The sequence below is a fragment of the Neoarius graeffei genome, chromosome 2 (genome assembly GCF_027579695.1).
Source record: "Neoarius graeffei isolate fNeoGra1 chromosome 2, fNeoGra1.pri, whole genome shotgun sequence".
NCBI lineage: Eukaryota > Metazoa > Chordata > Actinopteri > Siluriformes > Ariidae > Neoarius > Neoarius graeffei.
In genome coordinates, this window is record NC_083570.1 from 43872173 (window position 1) to 43885909 (window position 13737).

Consider the following 13737-nt stretch of genomic DNA (forward strand, 5'->3'; position numbering starts at 1 on the left):
CGAGCTTGTTGGACCTTTTCGAGTTGAGGATGGACTCAAACTCAACTCCCAGACCTACTGCCAGTTCCTGGAAGAAACCTTCTTCAAGCAGTGGTATAGGAAAAAGTCAGCATCTTTCAAGAAGAACATGATTTTCATGCAGGATAACGCTCCATCTCATGCGTCCAAATACTCCACTGCGTGGCTAGCCAGTAAAGGTCTGAAAGGTGAAAAAAATAATGACATGGCCCCCTTGTTCACCTGACCTAAACCCCATAGAGAACCTGTGGTCCATTATAAAACGTGAGGTCTACAAAGAGGGAAAACAGTACACCTCTCTGAACAGCGTCTGGGAGGCCGTGGTTGCTGCTGCACACAATGTTGGTCGTGAACAGATAAAGAAATTGACAGAATCTATGGATGGAAGGCTTTTGAGTGTCCTCATGAAGAAGGGTGGCTATATTGGTCACTGATTTGTTTTTGTTTTGTGTTTGAATGTCAGATATGTTTATTTGCAAATCTGGAGTTGTCATATCAGTGTACCTGGTGAAAATAAATAAGTGAAATGGCTACATATTTGGTTTTTATTAAGTTGCCTAATAATTCTGCACAGTGAAAGTTACCTGAACACATACATATTCTCCTAAAATGGCCAAAACTAAAAACACCCCACACTAACTTCCATACATATTCAGCTTTGATATTTATGAGTCTTTTTGGTTGATTGAGAACATAGTTGTTGTTCAATAATAAAACTAATCCTCAAAAATACAACTTGCCTAATAATTCTGCACTCCGTGTATACGATTACAACCCCAATTCCAAAAAAGTTGGGACAAAGTACAAATTGTAAATAAAAACGGAATGCAATGATGTGGAAGTTTCAAAATTCCATATTTTATTCAGAATGGAACATAGATGACATATCAAATGTTTAAACTGAGAAAATGTATCATTTAAAGAGAAAAATTAGGTGATTTTAAATTTCATGACAACAGCACATCTCAAAAAAAGTTGGGACAAGGCCATGTTTAGCACTGTGAGACATCCCCTTTTCTCTTTACAACAGTCTGTAAACGTCTGGGGACTGAGGAGACAAGTTGCTCAAGTTTAGGGATAGGAATGTTAACCCATTCTTGTCTAATGTAGGATTCTAGTTGCTCAACTGTCTTAGGTCTTTTTTGTCGTATCTTCCGTTTTATGATGCGCTAAATGTTTTGTATGGGTGAAAGATCTGGACTGCAGGTTGGCCAGTTCAGTACCCGGACCCTTCTTCTACGCAGCCATGATGCTGTAATTGATGCAGTGTGTGATTTGGCATTGTCATGTTGGAAAATGCAAGGTCTTCCCTGAAAGAGACGTCGTCTGGATGGGAGCATATGTTGCTCTAGAACCTGGATATACCTTTCAGCATTGACGGTGTCTTTCCAGATGTGTAAGCTGCCCATGCCACACGCACTAATGCAACCCCATACCATCAGAGATGCAGGCTTCTGAACTGAGCGCTGATAACAACTTGGGTCGTCCTTCTCCTCTTTAGTCCGAATGACACGGCGTCCCTGATTTCCATAAAGAACTTCACATTTTGATTCGTCTGACCACAGAACAGTTTTCCACTTTGCCACAGTCCATTTTAAATGAGCCTTGGCCCAGAGAAGACGTCTGCGCTTCTGGATCATGTTTAGATACGGCTTCTTCTTTGAACTATGGAGTTTTAGCTGGCAACGGCAGCTGGCACGGTGAATTGTGTTCACAGATAATGTTCTCTGGAAATATTCCTGAGCCCATTTTGTGATTTCCAATACAGAAGCATGCCTGTATGTGATGCAGTGCCGTCTAAGGGCCCGAAGATCACGGGCACCCAGTATGGTTTTCCGGCCTTGACCCTTACGCACAGAGATTCTTCCAGATTCTCTGAATCTTTTGATGATATTATGCACTGTAGATGATGATATGTTCAAACTCTTTGCAATTTTACACTGTCGAACTCCTTTCTCATATTGCTCCACTATTTGTCGGCGCAGAATTAGGGGGATTGGTGATCCTCTTCCCATCTTTACTTCTGAGAGCCGCTGCCACTCCAAGATGCTCTTTTTATACCCAGTCATGTTAATGACCTATTGCCAATTGACCTAATGAGTTGCAATTTGGTCCTCCAGCTGTTCCTTTTTTGTCCCTTTAACTTTTCCAGCCTCTTATTGCCCCTGTCCCAACTTTTTTGAGATGTGTTGCTGTCATGAAATTTCAAATGAGCCAATATTTGGCATGAAATTTCAAAATGTCTCACTTTCGACATTTGACATGTTGTCTATGTTCTACTGTGAATACAGTATCAGTTTTTGAGATTTGTAAATTATTGCATTCCGTTTTTATTTACAATTTGTACTTTGTCCCAACTTTTTTGGAATCGGGGTTGAAGTTTACTAGTTCTATACTTGTAATCCACTCTTTAGTTTACAAAAGCATACTTCATAGTATACTGGAAATATACTAGGAGTTTACTTGTTTTATGCTTCTAGTCCACTTTTTAGTTTATAAAAGTATACTTTATAGCATATTGGAAATATACTATTAGTTACTGGTTATATACATCTAGTCCACTTTTTAGTTTTGAAGTATACTGCAATTACCCTTCTGGGTATGCTATTAGTTTTCTAGCCTGAACCCTAACCCTTACCTCATGCACACTACCAGTAGACAACTTAAATGTTTTGTACCTTAAGTTACAATGAAGTTATAAAGGTAAGAATTCACAAAATAACAACAGATACTCAGTATTAAAAAACATATTCATTTTCTTTAAAAATCAAAATTTAAAGCAACATTGGATTAAATGCCAAAGTATAAAAACATGGCAGTGACAACTGAAATTGACATCAAAGCTCTAAAGAAAAAGAAATAATTAAAAAAAAATAATAATTATCCCACTCAGGAGAAATAAAAAAAAAAAAAAACCTTATATGGAACCACAGACATACCTAAGAGTCAACAATGCTGTCTAACCCAGCAAAGAGCAGTGACGGAACTAGTGCAAAGGCGGAAGTGTCTTTGTGGGTTACATGTAATAACACTATGTACATAAAAGATAAAGTTCAGTTCCAACACTCTTTACTCTTAAGCTATTCCAGCTCAAAGCTGACCACAAACTTATGGCACATGTAGGTTTAAAGGATGGGATTTAAAACATGCTGCCGTTTATCACAAAGAAGCCAATGTGTGAAAAAGAAGTATTTTATCGGCGACTATCAAAAAGGACAACTACAGGGCAAGTACACTTAAACATAAGGCACAATACTTTATTACACTTTTGTTAAGTATATCTTGATCAAAAGTTTAAGTATAAGTTTAATATACTTAGACTTTTCGATATACTTTTTTCAGTATAAGCCAAGCATACTTATGTATAACTTTATTAAGTATATCTCTGATAAGTAAATAAAAAGTAAACTGAAAGTACGAGAAGCACACTTGAATAAACTTCTTTTTTGGAAGGCCAGTGAGATGTCACTGATAGATTACAGTCGAGGTAATAGCAGGACCTAGTGGTGACACATGGTACTGTGGTGGGCTAACGTATGGTTCCTTCCACTGTGTAAAGATTTGCTGATGTAGCACATTTATGCATTTACCTTACACCAACATACTGTGATAAGGAAAGCTGAAGTAAGGACAGGATTAACACTGTGCAGTACAGGTAGAGTAATGAGGAAAAAAAAAAGCATTATTCCCAGCTGTGTCACATCCCTTCAAACAGAGCAGTCTACTGTCAAATGTGGGGTACAGTGGTGCTTGAAAGTTTGTGAACCCTTTAGAATTTTCTATATTTCTGCATAAATATGACCTAAAACAATCAGATTTTCACACAAGTCCTAAAAGCAGATAAAGAGAACCCAGTTAAACAAATGAGACAAAAATATTATACTTGGTCATTTATTTATTGAAGAAAATGATCCAATATTACATATCTGTGAGTGGCAAAAGTATGTGAACCTTTGCTTTCAGTATCTGGTGTGACCCCCTTGTGCAGCAATAACTGCATCTAAACGTTTCTGGTAACTGTTGATCAGTCCTGCACACCGGCTTGGAGGAATTTTAGCCCATTCCTCCATACAGAACAGCTTCAACTCTGGGATGTTGGTGGGTTTCCTCACATGAACTGCTCGCTTCAGGTCCTTCCACAACATTTCGATTGGATTAAGGTCAGGACTTTGACTTGGCCATTCCAAAACATTAACTTTATTCTTCTTTAACCATTCTTTGGTAGAACGACTTGTGTGCTTAGGGTCGTTGTCTTGCTGCATGACCCACCTTCTCTTGAGATTCAGTTCATGGACAGATGTCCTGACATTTTCCTTTAGAATTCGCTGGTATAATTCAGAATTCATTGTTCCATCAATGATGGCAAGCCGTCCTGGCCCAGATGCAGCAAAACAGGCCCAAACCATGATACTACCACCACCATGTTTCACAGATGGGATAAGGTTCTTATGCTGGAATGCAATGTTTTCCTTTCTCCAAACATAACGCTTCTCATTTAAACCAAAAAGTTCTATTTTGGTCTCATCCATCCACAAAACATTTTTCCAATAGCCTTCTGGCTTGTCCACATGATCTTTAGCAAACTGCAGACGAGCAGCAATGTTCTTTTTGGAGAGCAGTGGCTTTCTCCTTGCAACCCTGCCATGCACACCATTGTTGTTCAGTGTTCTCCTGATAGTGGACTCATGAACATTAACATTAGCCAATGTGAGAGAGGCCTTCAGTTGCTTAGAAGTTACCCTGGGGTCCTTTGTGACCTCACCGACTATTACACACCTTGCTTTTGGAGTGATATTTGTTGGTCGACCACTCCTGGGGAGGGTAACAATGGTCTTGAATTTCCTCCATTTGTACACAATTTGTCTGACTGTGGATTAGTGGAGTCCAAACTCTTTAGAGATGGTTTTGTAACCTTTTCCAGCCTGATGAGCATCAACAACGCTTTTTCTGAGGTCCTCAGAAATCTCCTTTGTTCGTGCCATGATACACTTCCACAAACATGTGTTGTGAAGATCAGACTTTGATAGATCCCTGTTCTTTAAATAAAACAGGGTGCCCACTCACACCTGATTGTCATCCCATTGATTGAAAACACCTGACTCTAATTTCACCTTCAAATTAACTGCTAATCCTAGAGGTTCACATACTTTTGCCACGCACAGATATGTAATATTGGATCATTTTCTTCAATAAATAAATGACCAAGTATAATATTTTTGTCTCATTTGTTTAACTGGGTTCTCTTTATCTACTTTTAGGACTTGTGTGTAAACCTGATGATATTTTAGGTCATATTTATGCAGAAATATAGAAAACTCTAAAGGGTTCACAAACTTTCAAGCACCACTGTATATCCGAAAACAAGGCGGGGAAAAAATCTCAAACCAAATAACTTAATACTGCTGTGGTCTAGGGTGGCATGGTGGTGTAGTGGTTAGCACTGCCGCCTCACAGCAAAAAGGTTCTGGGTTCGAGCCCCGTGGCCGGCGAGGGCCTTTCTCTGTGGAGTTTGCATGTTCTCCCTGTGTCTGTGTGGGTTTCCTCTGGGTGCTCCGGTTTCCCCCACAGTCCAAAGACATGCAGGTTAGGCTAATTGATGACTCTAAATTGACCGTAGGTGTGAATGTGAGTGTGAATGGTTGTTTGTCTCTATGTCAGCTCTGCGATAACCTGGCGACTTGTCCAGGGTGTACCCTGCTTCTCGCCCATAGTCAGCTGGGATAGGCTCCAGCTTGCCTGTGACCCTGTAGAATAGGATAAGTGGTTACAGATAAATGGATGGATAGATGGATGCTGTGGCCTAGCCCTGATCTAAGGCTATGGTCACACTATAGCTCACGGTACTTTGCAATGGGTTATCGATGAAAATGAGGCATTTGGTGGCGATGCTTCCCCGAGCTTCAGGAAATATTCCCAAACCCATCTGCAAGTATTAGACACTCAGTTTGCCGACTAAAACATGGCCACCAAATTTCAGTGCATACATTGAAATTTTTCACAACTTTTTTGGCCCTCACAAGGCGGGGAGACACCAGAAAAAAAAAAAAAAACCTCGCAAAGCTCGGCTAATATTCGCCGTGTATCACACGATTGGTGGTGATGCTACCAATTTTTTATCGCCAAGTATTCACAAGCCCATCGTGAGCTGTAGTGTGACCAAGGCCTAACATCTGGTTAACTCAATGAATTGAAGAGTTCAAGCATAAAAAGCCAACAAGTGCCAACCTGGAAATAATTGAACCAATACCATCAGTGGATTGATGGTGGTGCCATCTTTCTGTTTAGCAGGTTTTTTTTTTTTTGCAAAAGCAGACATTGTAAAATCCTGACCTGATATTTTCATGGTTTTGTTTCAGAAATTGACACCTGCCATGTCCCATTTTTCGCAGATGCCGACAACTCCGTTTCAGCAAATTGGCACTTCGAAGCTAGTGATGTCATCCATCATGACTGCGCCAAGGATTTGTTGACCTTTCTCGGTTCGCTCGCTAAATTATTTATTTCATTAAAAATGCATTAAAACATGGAAATCTTCTCTGAACAGGTATCAATGAACAGGTGACTATATCACATGTTGGGTGTAAAAAGAAACCTAATCCGGTCAGTTCTGTTCACTTGCATGTGAAAAAAACAAAACAAGAAAAACCAAAACAAACAAACAAACAAAAAAAATGTCATAGCGGCATGGGAAAATTTGTTGCATTTTTGAAGCTATTCACTAAATTTGGACTTGTATGGTTTTACCAAAAAAAAAAAAGCGGAGTTGTCTGTTTTGTCACCAAAGTTGATCAAAAACCTCTTTTTAGTTTTGTTTTAACAAAGTTTGAATTTTCAGATCATGAAAATTAATTATTTATTGCATATCACTTCTGAGGGCGGCACGGTGGTGTAGTGGTTAGCGCTGTCGCCTCACAGCAAGAAGGTCCGGGTTCGAGCCCCGTGGCCGGCGAGGGCCTTTCTGTGCGGAGTTTGCATGTTCTCCCCGTGTCCGCGTGGGTTTCCTCTGGGTGCTCCGGTTTCCTCCACAGTCCAAAGACATGCAGGTTAGGTTAACTGGTGACTCTAAATTGAGCGTAGGTGTGAATGTGAGTGTGAATGGTTGTCTGTGTCTATGTGTCAGCCCTGTGATGACCTGGCGACTTGTCCAGGGTGTACCCCGCCTTTCGCCCGTAGGCAGCTGGGATAGGCTCCAGCTTGCCTGCGACCCTGTAGAACAGGATAAAGCGGCTACAGATAATGAGATGAGATATTTATTTACTCAAAAACAGCTGCATATCAGAACCAGATGTGTTAAACACATCTCTGTGAGTGGGGTTGGATGTGTCTGGCTTGGAGTCAGTTGTAATAATATAGAATAGTGGATGTGCATCAGTGTAGCGTGTCTGTGCTCAGGATTACTGCTGAACTCGTGCTTTAACTATTGCTGTGGCTACATTTTCTTAATAACGTCAGTCACAGCCAAGCCTAAAGAGTTTGCAAAGATTAAATGTTTACTAAGACTACTGTAAGCACACATCAGTCCACAAAATGGTGCAACTCGGCACTCATTAGAGCACTTACAGTTTCTCCAGCACCTGATGTTTACTGTGCAAGGTAAAGGGGAAAAGGGCATTGATGAAGACGATTGAAATAAATAACTGCAGTGTTCAAGGCTTGACAGATGTCCTGTTCATCAAGCAGATTTAGATTTTATTTTTTTTTTTATCAATAGCATGTCAATGTTGGTTTAGTCCTGAGTATGACTTTTTAAACGGCAAATGGTGGCGAGTTTCATGTCCAGCAGGATTTGAGTATTGGGGAAAGCGGAGTTACCCCTTAATCACCATTGCTCCCAGGTCTGCTCTGACCCGGAGTGGTAGCACCTGCCTGGGTTCCAGCTATGGGTTAAATAGTACGTCACCAATAAGGCGCTGGCAGCAGGGCGCTTTTCGGTGCAATATGGCAGATGAACCCAACAGGGTCAATGGCGCACCACCAGATGGCATGTGGAAGAACCACTCAAATGGCCAATGGATGGCATCACTTGGCAAGTCAGTTGTCACTGCTGGGCAACTTCCATACCCGTCAGGTCTGTGGCACTTTTGTGCACCACTTGGCATCAGGTCTGGAGGTCCAGAAAGACAACAGGATGAGGGCATGACATTGTTTGTCTTACCTTACTGTGCAAGGTGCTTCGTTAGGAGAGGAGAATAGCATACAAGAACTCACAAGGCCAGACGTTCCATGGCGGCTCGGCCGGGCCGTTCGTGCCACCGCTGCAGGTGACTCTGTCACTCTGGTGCGGGCCTCATGACCCATCTGCGTTTCTGCGCATCCTAACGAAGCAGTCATCATTACTAACGATGGACAGCCGAAAAATGTTGGTTATTTAAACGTGCCGTTATAAATACCCATTATATCTTTAGCTTAGTTATTAGAAATATAAACACTATTTGCAGATGAGCACACAAAACAGCATCTTTGGGAATCTTCCTGATGACAGAAATGTGCTCAGAGATTTACAAAGACTCGTCATTTTAAAGAAGAACTGAAGTCATTTTTAAACTTGCTTTATTTCTTAATTAACGTGTTATTCAATTACGTTTTCGGTTTTAGTAACCTTATATCGTGACTCGTATTGGCAACTAATTGCAATTAAATATTCTACTTATCGGCCTATTCGGTTTTTAGCCATGTTGAATTTAGTCCGTTTGGTCCACGGCAGGCGTCGCTTATCCGCGCGATTTTCACGAGACTTGTGCGAGACTTCGAAACGTGAAGTGTCAGCCAGGTGTCAGTGCCGCCATTTTGAAAACTGTTTTCCAAACGAAATATTGCGCAAAAACGAGTTTAAATGACGATTACTGACTACTTTTTTCAAACTTTCCTGATTGCTACCAAAACAAACAAAACTTCTGTCTTGATTACGTCAGCATTCGAAAGAGGGCGCGCGCGTCTTTTGACAACGTTGGCAGATGTCGGTTACTTTAATTTCCGCTGTACGTTTTACTTCCGTCCTACGAAGTCTCGCACAGGTCTCAACGAATCTCGTTTACGGCCATCGCTTTGACATATGGACTGGTATATTACAGAGCATATTTCAAACACTCATAACTTGCTATAGCAGCGACAAAATAGCGATCAAAAATGCATTCCAATGTTTAATAAAATGAGAAATAGAATTTTGATAATGAAAAATTTGCCTTCAATTCTCCTTGAAGAGCCTTATTTCAGTGGCAGTCTCACGTCATAATTACCTGAACATTAATTCTGTAATGGAAATTTTTTCATATTTAATTGTTTGTATTGAATGGTTGTTTGGAGTAGAGCAGATGGAATGAGAGTGTGTGAGATCAGGGTGAAAGACCGAGGGGAATTGGGGATTAAAGCTCCTTGGCCAGACTTTAATTTATCGAAAACAGAAACGGTTGAGGATGCATGCATGAGCAAAGGTTGTTTGCGATGTGCCAGTTTCTCTCATCCCGTGCACCGTAATTACAGATTTGTTTACCAAACATTTCTCGATATGATTCATGAATCTCTCATTTCCTCTGTCTGCAGACGAACCAGTGACAGGGGAATTGTCAAAGTTACTGAATGACATAAAGATGTGCCGGGACAGGGATTACTCCTTCGAGGAGCTTTGCCAGGCCATTTCGTCACACTCGCAGTCCATGGAGAGCTTCTGCAGTGGCACGCTTTCGGACGAGGACAGAAACACTACACACATCAGTAAGGTAGGATCAGCACTTTCACTAATCTAATATAAGTGTGATTTTAAGAGGGTAGAAAGTCCTAAGGAGGGATTTTTAACATCACTTCATATTTGTTTAGTCTCCCTGGCGTCTCAGTTTAAAATAAACACACAATTAGGATATATAAATTTAGCTTTCGTACTGAAGAGTCAGCTAGGTGACAACCACATGGTCCAGGCTTCGTCTCAGAAAGACGCCCGTATTGTGAATAGGATAGTGATGGTGTTATGGTGTATTGCTGAGAAGGGTGTCATACCAGTAATATTTTGTATATAAAGTAGCAGTGCATGCCTACTCTCAGGTGCTTGTCAATGTGTGAGGACACTTTGTCCAAAAACAAACAAAAAAAAAGACTAAATATGTTTTTTTAAACTAAAATTGACTTTTTCTCTACTTCAGGAAATATGTTTTGAATACATATATTTTCTACTTTTAATAATTTTTCCTTTTCCCAAAATGACATGGAAATGTTTTTATTGTCTTGGCTATCTTCCTGTAAAGAGCACATCTAATATGGAGCCAGTTGAACAAATGTACTGCGAGTTGGCCTAGTAGTTAGCGTGTCCGCCTCTCGATCGGGAGATCGCGAGTTCTACTCACGGTCAGGTCATACCAAAGACCATCATAAAAATGGTACTTACTGCCGTCTGGCAAGTCACGCTGCAATACAGATGCGAGTGGGGAGTCAAACTCTTGCGGTTACCAGAGGACCATCCCCCCACTGTAACCCTAGCTATGTAATAGGCGAGAGACCGAGGGCTACGGAAACTGAGATTGGCGCCGCCAATTGTAGGTTAAAAATATGGAGCTGAGGAAGGAGGTAAGAGTCGAAGAATGTCTGAGATAAAAGGTGTAAATTTATGAGGAAAAAAAACCTTTGGATATTCTCTGAGATAAAAAAGTGATATATTTGTGAGAAAAAATCTCAGAAATTCCAAGATTAAAAATAAAATTCATAAGGGAAAAAAAAAAAACAGCTAGGATATTCTCCAAGACAACAATCACATGCTTCTAAGCTGCAGTGCATTCTGGGAAATGTAGTTGAAAATCACTTCACACTTAAAACTAGACTTACTTACTCCCGGGGCCTCGGACCATGGTGATCCCTAGCCGCTCTGACCAGATGTCGCCAGCGCCGTCGATCTTGTGCCACTTCCATCCAGGCATCGGGTGGCACCCCATGCTGTGCCACGTCTTCTCTGACGTTATCGGCCGACCAATGGGCCGTCGGCCTCTGGGCTGACCGATCATGGCACTTCTTGGGAGCGCATCTTCGTCCATACGCGTGACGTGCCCAGCCCATCTAAGTCGATATGACCGTGCTACGTCGGCGATCGGCGGTATGCGAGTGCGATCCATGACTTTCAGCAAGCCTATGACAGCGTTCATAGATCATCGCTGTGGGCCATTCTCAGGGAATTTAACATCCCTGATAAGATTATATCCCTCACAAAGATGTGTTATAATAACACCCAATGCAGGATCAAGATCAGTGGCGAAATCACAGACACCTTCTTGATCGAAAGCGGACTGAAGCAGGGCTGTCCGCTTTCAACCCTTCTGTTCAACGTGGTATTGGAATGGGTTGTAAGACAAACGCCGTCTACTCGTCAGCCGATACAGCTGGGCAGCGCAAGCTTTGACAAGCTTGCCTTCGCTGACGACTTAGATCTTTGTGGAGAGGTTTTATACTATCTCGAAGACACGTATCTATATTTCAAGGAAAACGCAGAGAGAGTAGGCCTATCTGTCAACGATAAGAAGATGAAGCTTATGGAGGGCACGAGAGGAGTACCTCTGCTTGGTGAGATGGACTTTGGAGGTTCCAGGCACGAGGCAGTATACTCCTTTAAATATCTCGGTTCGACCGTCAACCAAGCGGATCTCATATCGGAGGAAATCCAGCTGCGCATTGCAGCAGAAGCTCGATGTGCTTGGTCGTTGAACAAAACTCTAAGAACACGAATATTATCAAATGCAACGAAACTCCAGATTTATACCACTATCATAAGACCCATAGTGTTATATGGGTGCGAGACTTGGAGAACTACAAAAGCACTTGAACGACTGAATGTATTCGAACGAAGCATACTGCGCAGGATATGGGGCCCAATTCAAGACGAAGAAACTGGGGAATGGCGGATCTTGCATAACCAGGAGCTCATGGATTAAAACTAGACTGCCTTTCAGATTTTTCAAGTGTAGGTCATAAAAAGAATTTTCCCCGACACCCAATTATTTTTTTTTTAGTGGACTAAAAGCTACTGAATTCGAATCAGAGACTTCCAATTTTCATGTTTTTTTGTTTTTTTTTTTTAATAGAACAATTAATGAATTTAAGGCCATGTGGCCCTAAATTCTCCGCTATTATTTCCTGCTCCACCATGACCCAATTCAAGATACTACGTCATGCATCACATGGTGGGCTTTCCCCATTCGTGCAAGGCATTGTGGGATACAAATTTGAAACAGGAGAGAAAAATGGAGGACGCGAATGGAACGTGAAAGACCGGCTACAGTAACAGAAAGCGAGAAAAAAGACCTTATGTTATATGCGAAGGAAAGGAAACGCAGGACCAAACTAATAAATATCGGCGCTCAGCGAGCACCTCGGTGTGATCAGCTGTTCGTTTAGCGACAGAATGATGGAACGGTCAGTGCACGGTCAAAGGTAAACCTGTAGATGGCAGTAATGCAACACTGTGAATGCCAGCTGCTGTAAAACCCAAAAGAAGAAGCAGGTAAACCTGCGCATGCGCACACGGGCTTCCTCTGTCTGCTTGACTGCGTGAAGCGAGCGATTTCATGCACATTATTTGCTCGGGAATCCACTCAAATTAAATAACTTCCCAGCCATAGAATGTCCTGATGTTTTGTGAGACGTTACAGAAATAAACATATCTCACAATGACCAAATTTCAGAGGGAACTAAATTTCACCAATCTTATGAAATCGAAAGGCCGTCTAGCTTTAATTCTTTTATATTGCACAATCGGGGGCACGACGACCTGCATTTCCTATTACTCTCAGCTCAGCTATGACTTCTGTGGTGGAATGATGTAGGTTCAACCTTGCAAAGTGAAGTGATGTGGTTGCTTGACAAAAAATGCCTGACTATTTTTGTGTTGTTTTTTCTTGTAAATTACAAGTGGGAAGTAAAAATAATTGTGTTTTTTTTTTTAAACCAGATGATTTATTTACTCTTACTTGAGCAATTTTTGATTCCTACTTTAACTCAAGTGAATTATTACTACAGTAGAAGCACTTTTACACAATTCGGTATGTTGTACTCTTTCTGCATTTAATCTTGTAGAACTTCTGTGAGACAAATTACTCTCTGTGATGACTTACATTTAAAGCAGCTCTAAGCAGTCGTTCCCTCACCTGCTTCCCTTTTTTCTCTCTCTTAAAGTTGAGAGAAAAAAGCAGCTTATCATGTTACCGAGAAACTACAAAGTAACAGCAGGGACTCCTACACAGTCCCTCTAAAAGTGGATAACTGATCTGACGGATGGCCCCGACATCAAAGTTGGTGACATTTGCGACTTTCAGTTATGCGCTTACTTCAAACAGCATGTGGACCCAAGACAAACTCCCATTCCAACAGTCATGAGCTTTACAGAACAGTTGGAGGTGGAGGTGCAAATTCCAGAGGATGGGTCAAAGTTCACAGGTGGACAACATGAAGTCAAGAGCCCACCTAGGATTTGGCCAAAAAGTCCCAGTCCTCTAAGACAATGACCATTCCTCATGTGGTAAAAGTCTGCCTTCCAGTTCTCCTGCTCCAACCTTTTAGCATATGAGAAATAAGCCCAAACCTTTCTGTCCTTTCTGAGATAGTACTAAGCACTTCCTGAACCAATTTACTAACTTCCAGATCCTGACAAAGGAGCAGAAAAAGATTTGCATCAGTGTTGGTGCCATGGTTGGTCTCACCAAGCAGCCAATTTGAGGAGTAGATACAAAACCTGCAGTTCTCCATGAC

At 41.4% G+C, this 13737-nt stretch overlaps 1 protein-coding gene across 5 annotated transcripts in view; it reads left to right on the forward strand.

Annotated features, from left to right (window-relative positions):
• anks1b (ankyrin repeat and sterile alpha motif domain containing 1B) overlaps nt 1–13737 on the forward strand; it is a 504499-nt gene that overhangs the window by 183598 nt on the left and 307164 nt on the right. For all 5 annotated transcript variants that reach the window (XM_060914283.1, XM_060914286.1, XM_060914284.1 and 2 more), the window contains one exon: nt 9559–9734. In XM_060914283.1, coding sequence (XP_060770266.1) covers nt 9559–9734 — 176 coding nt within the window. The remainder of the gene's footprint in view (nt 1–9558; nt 9735–13737) is intronic.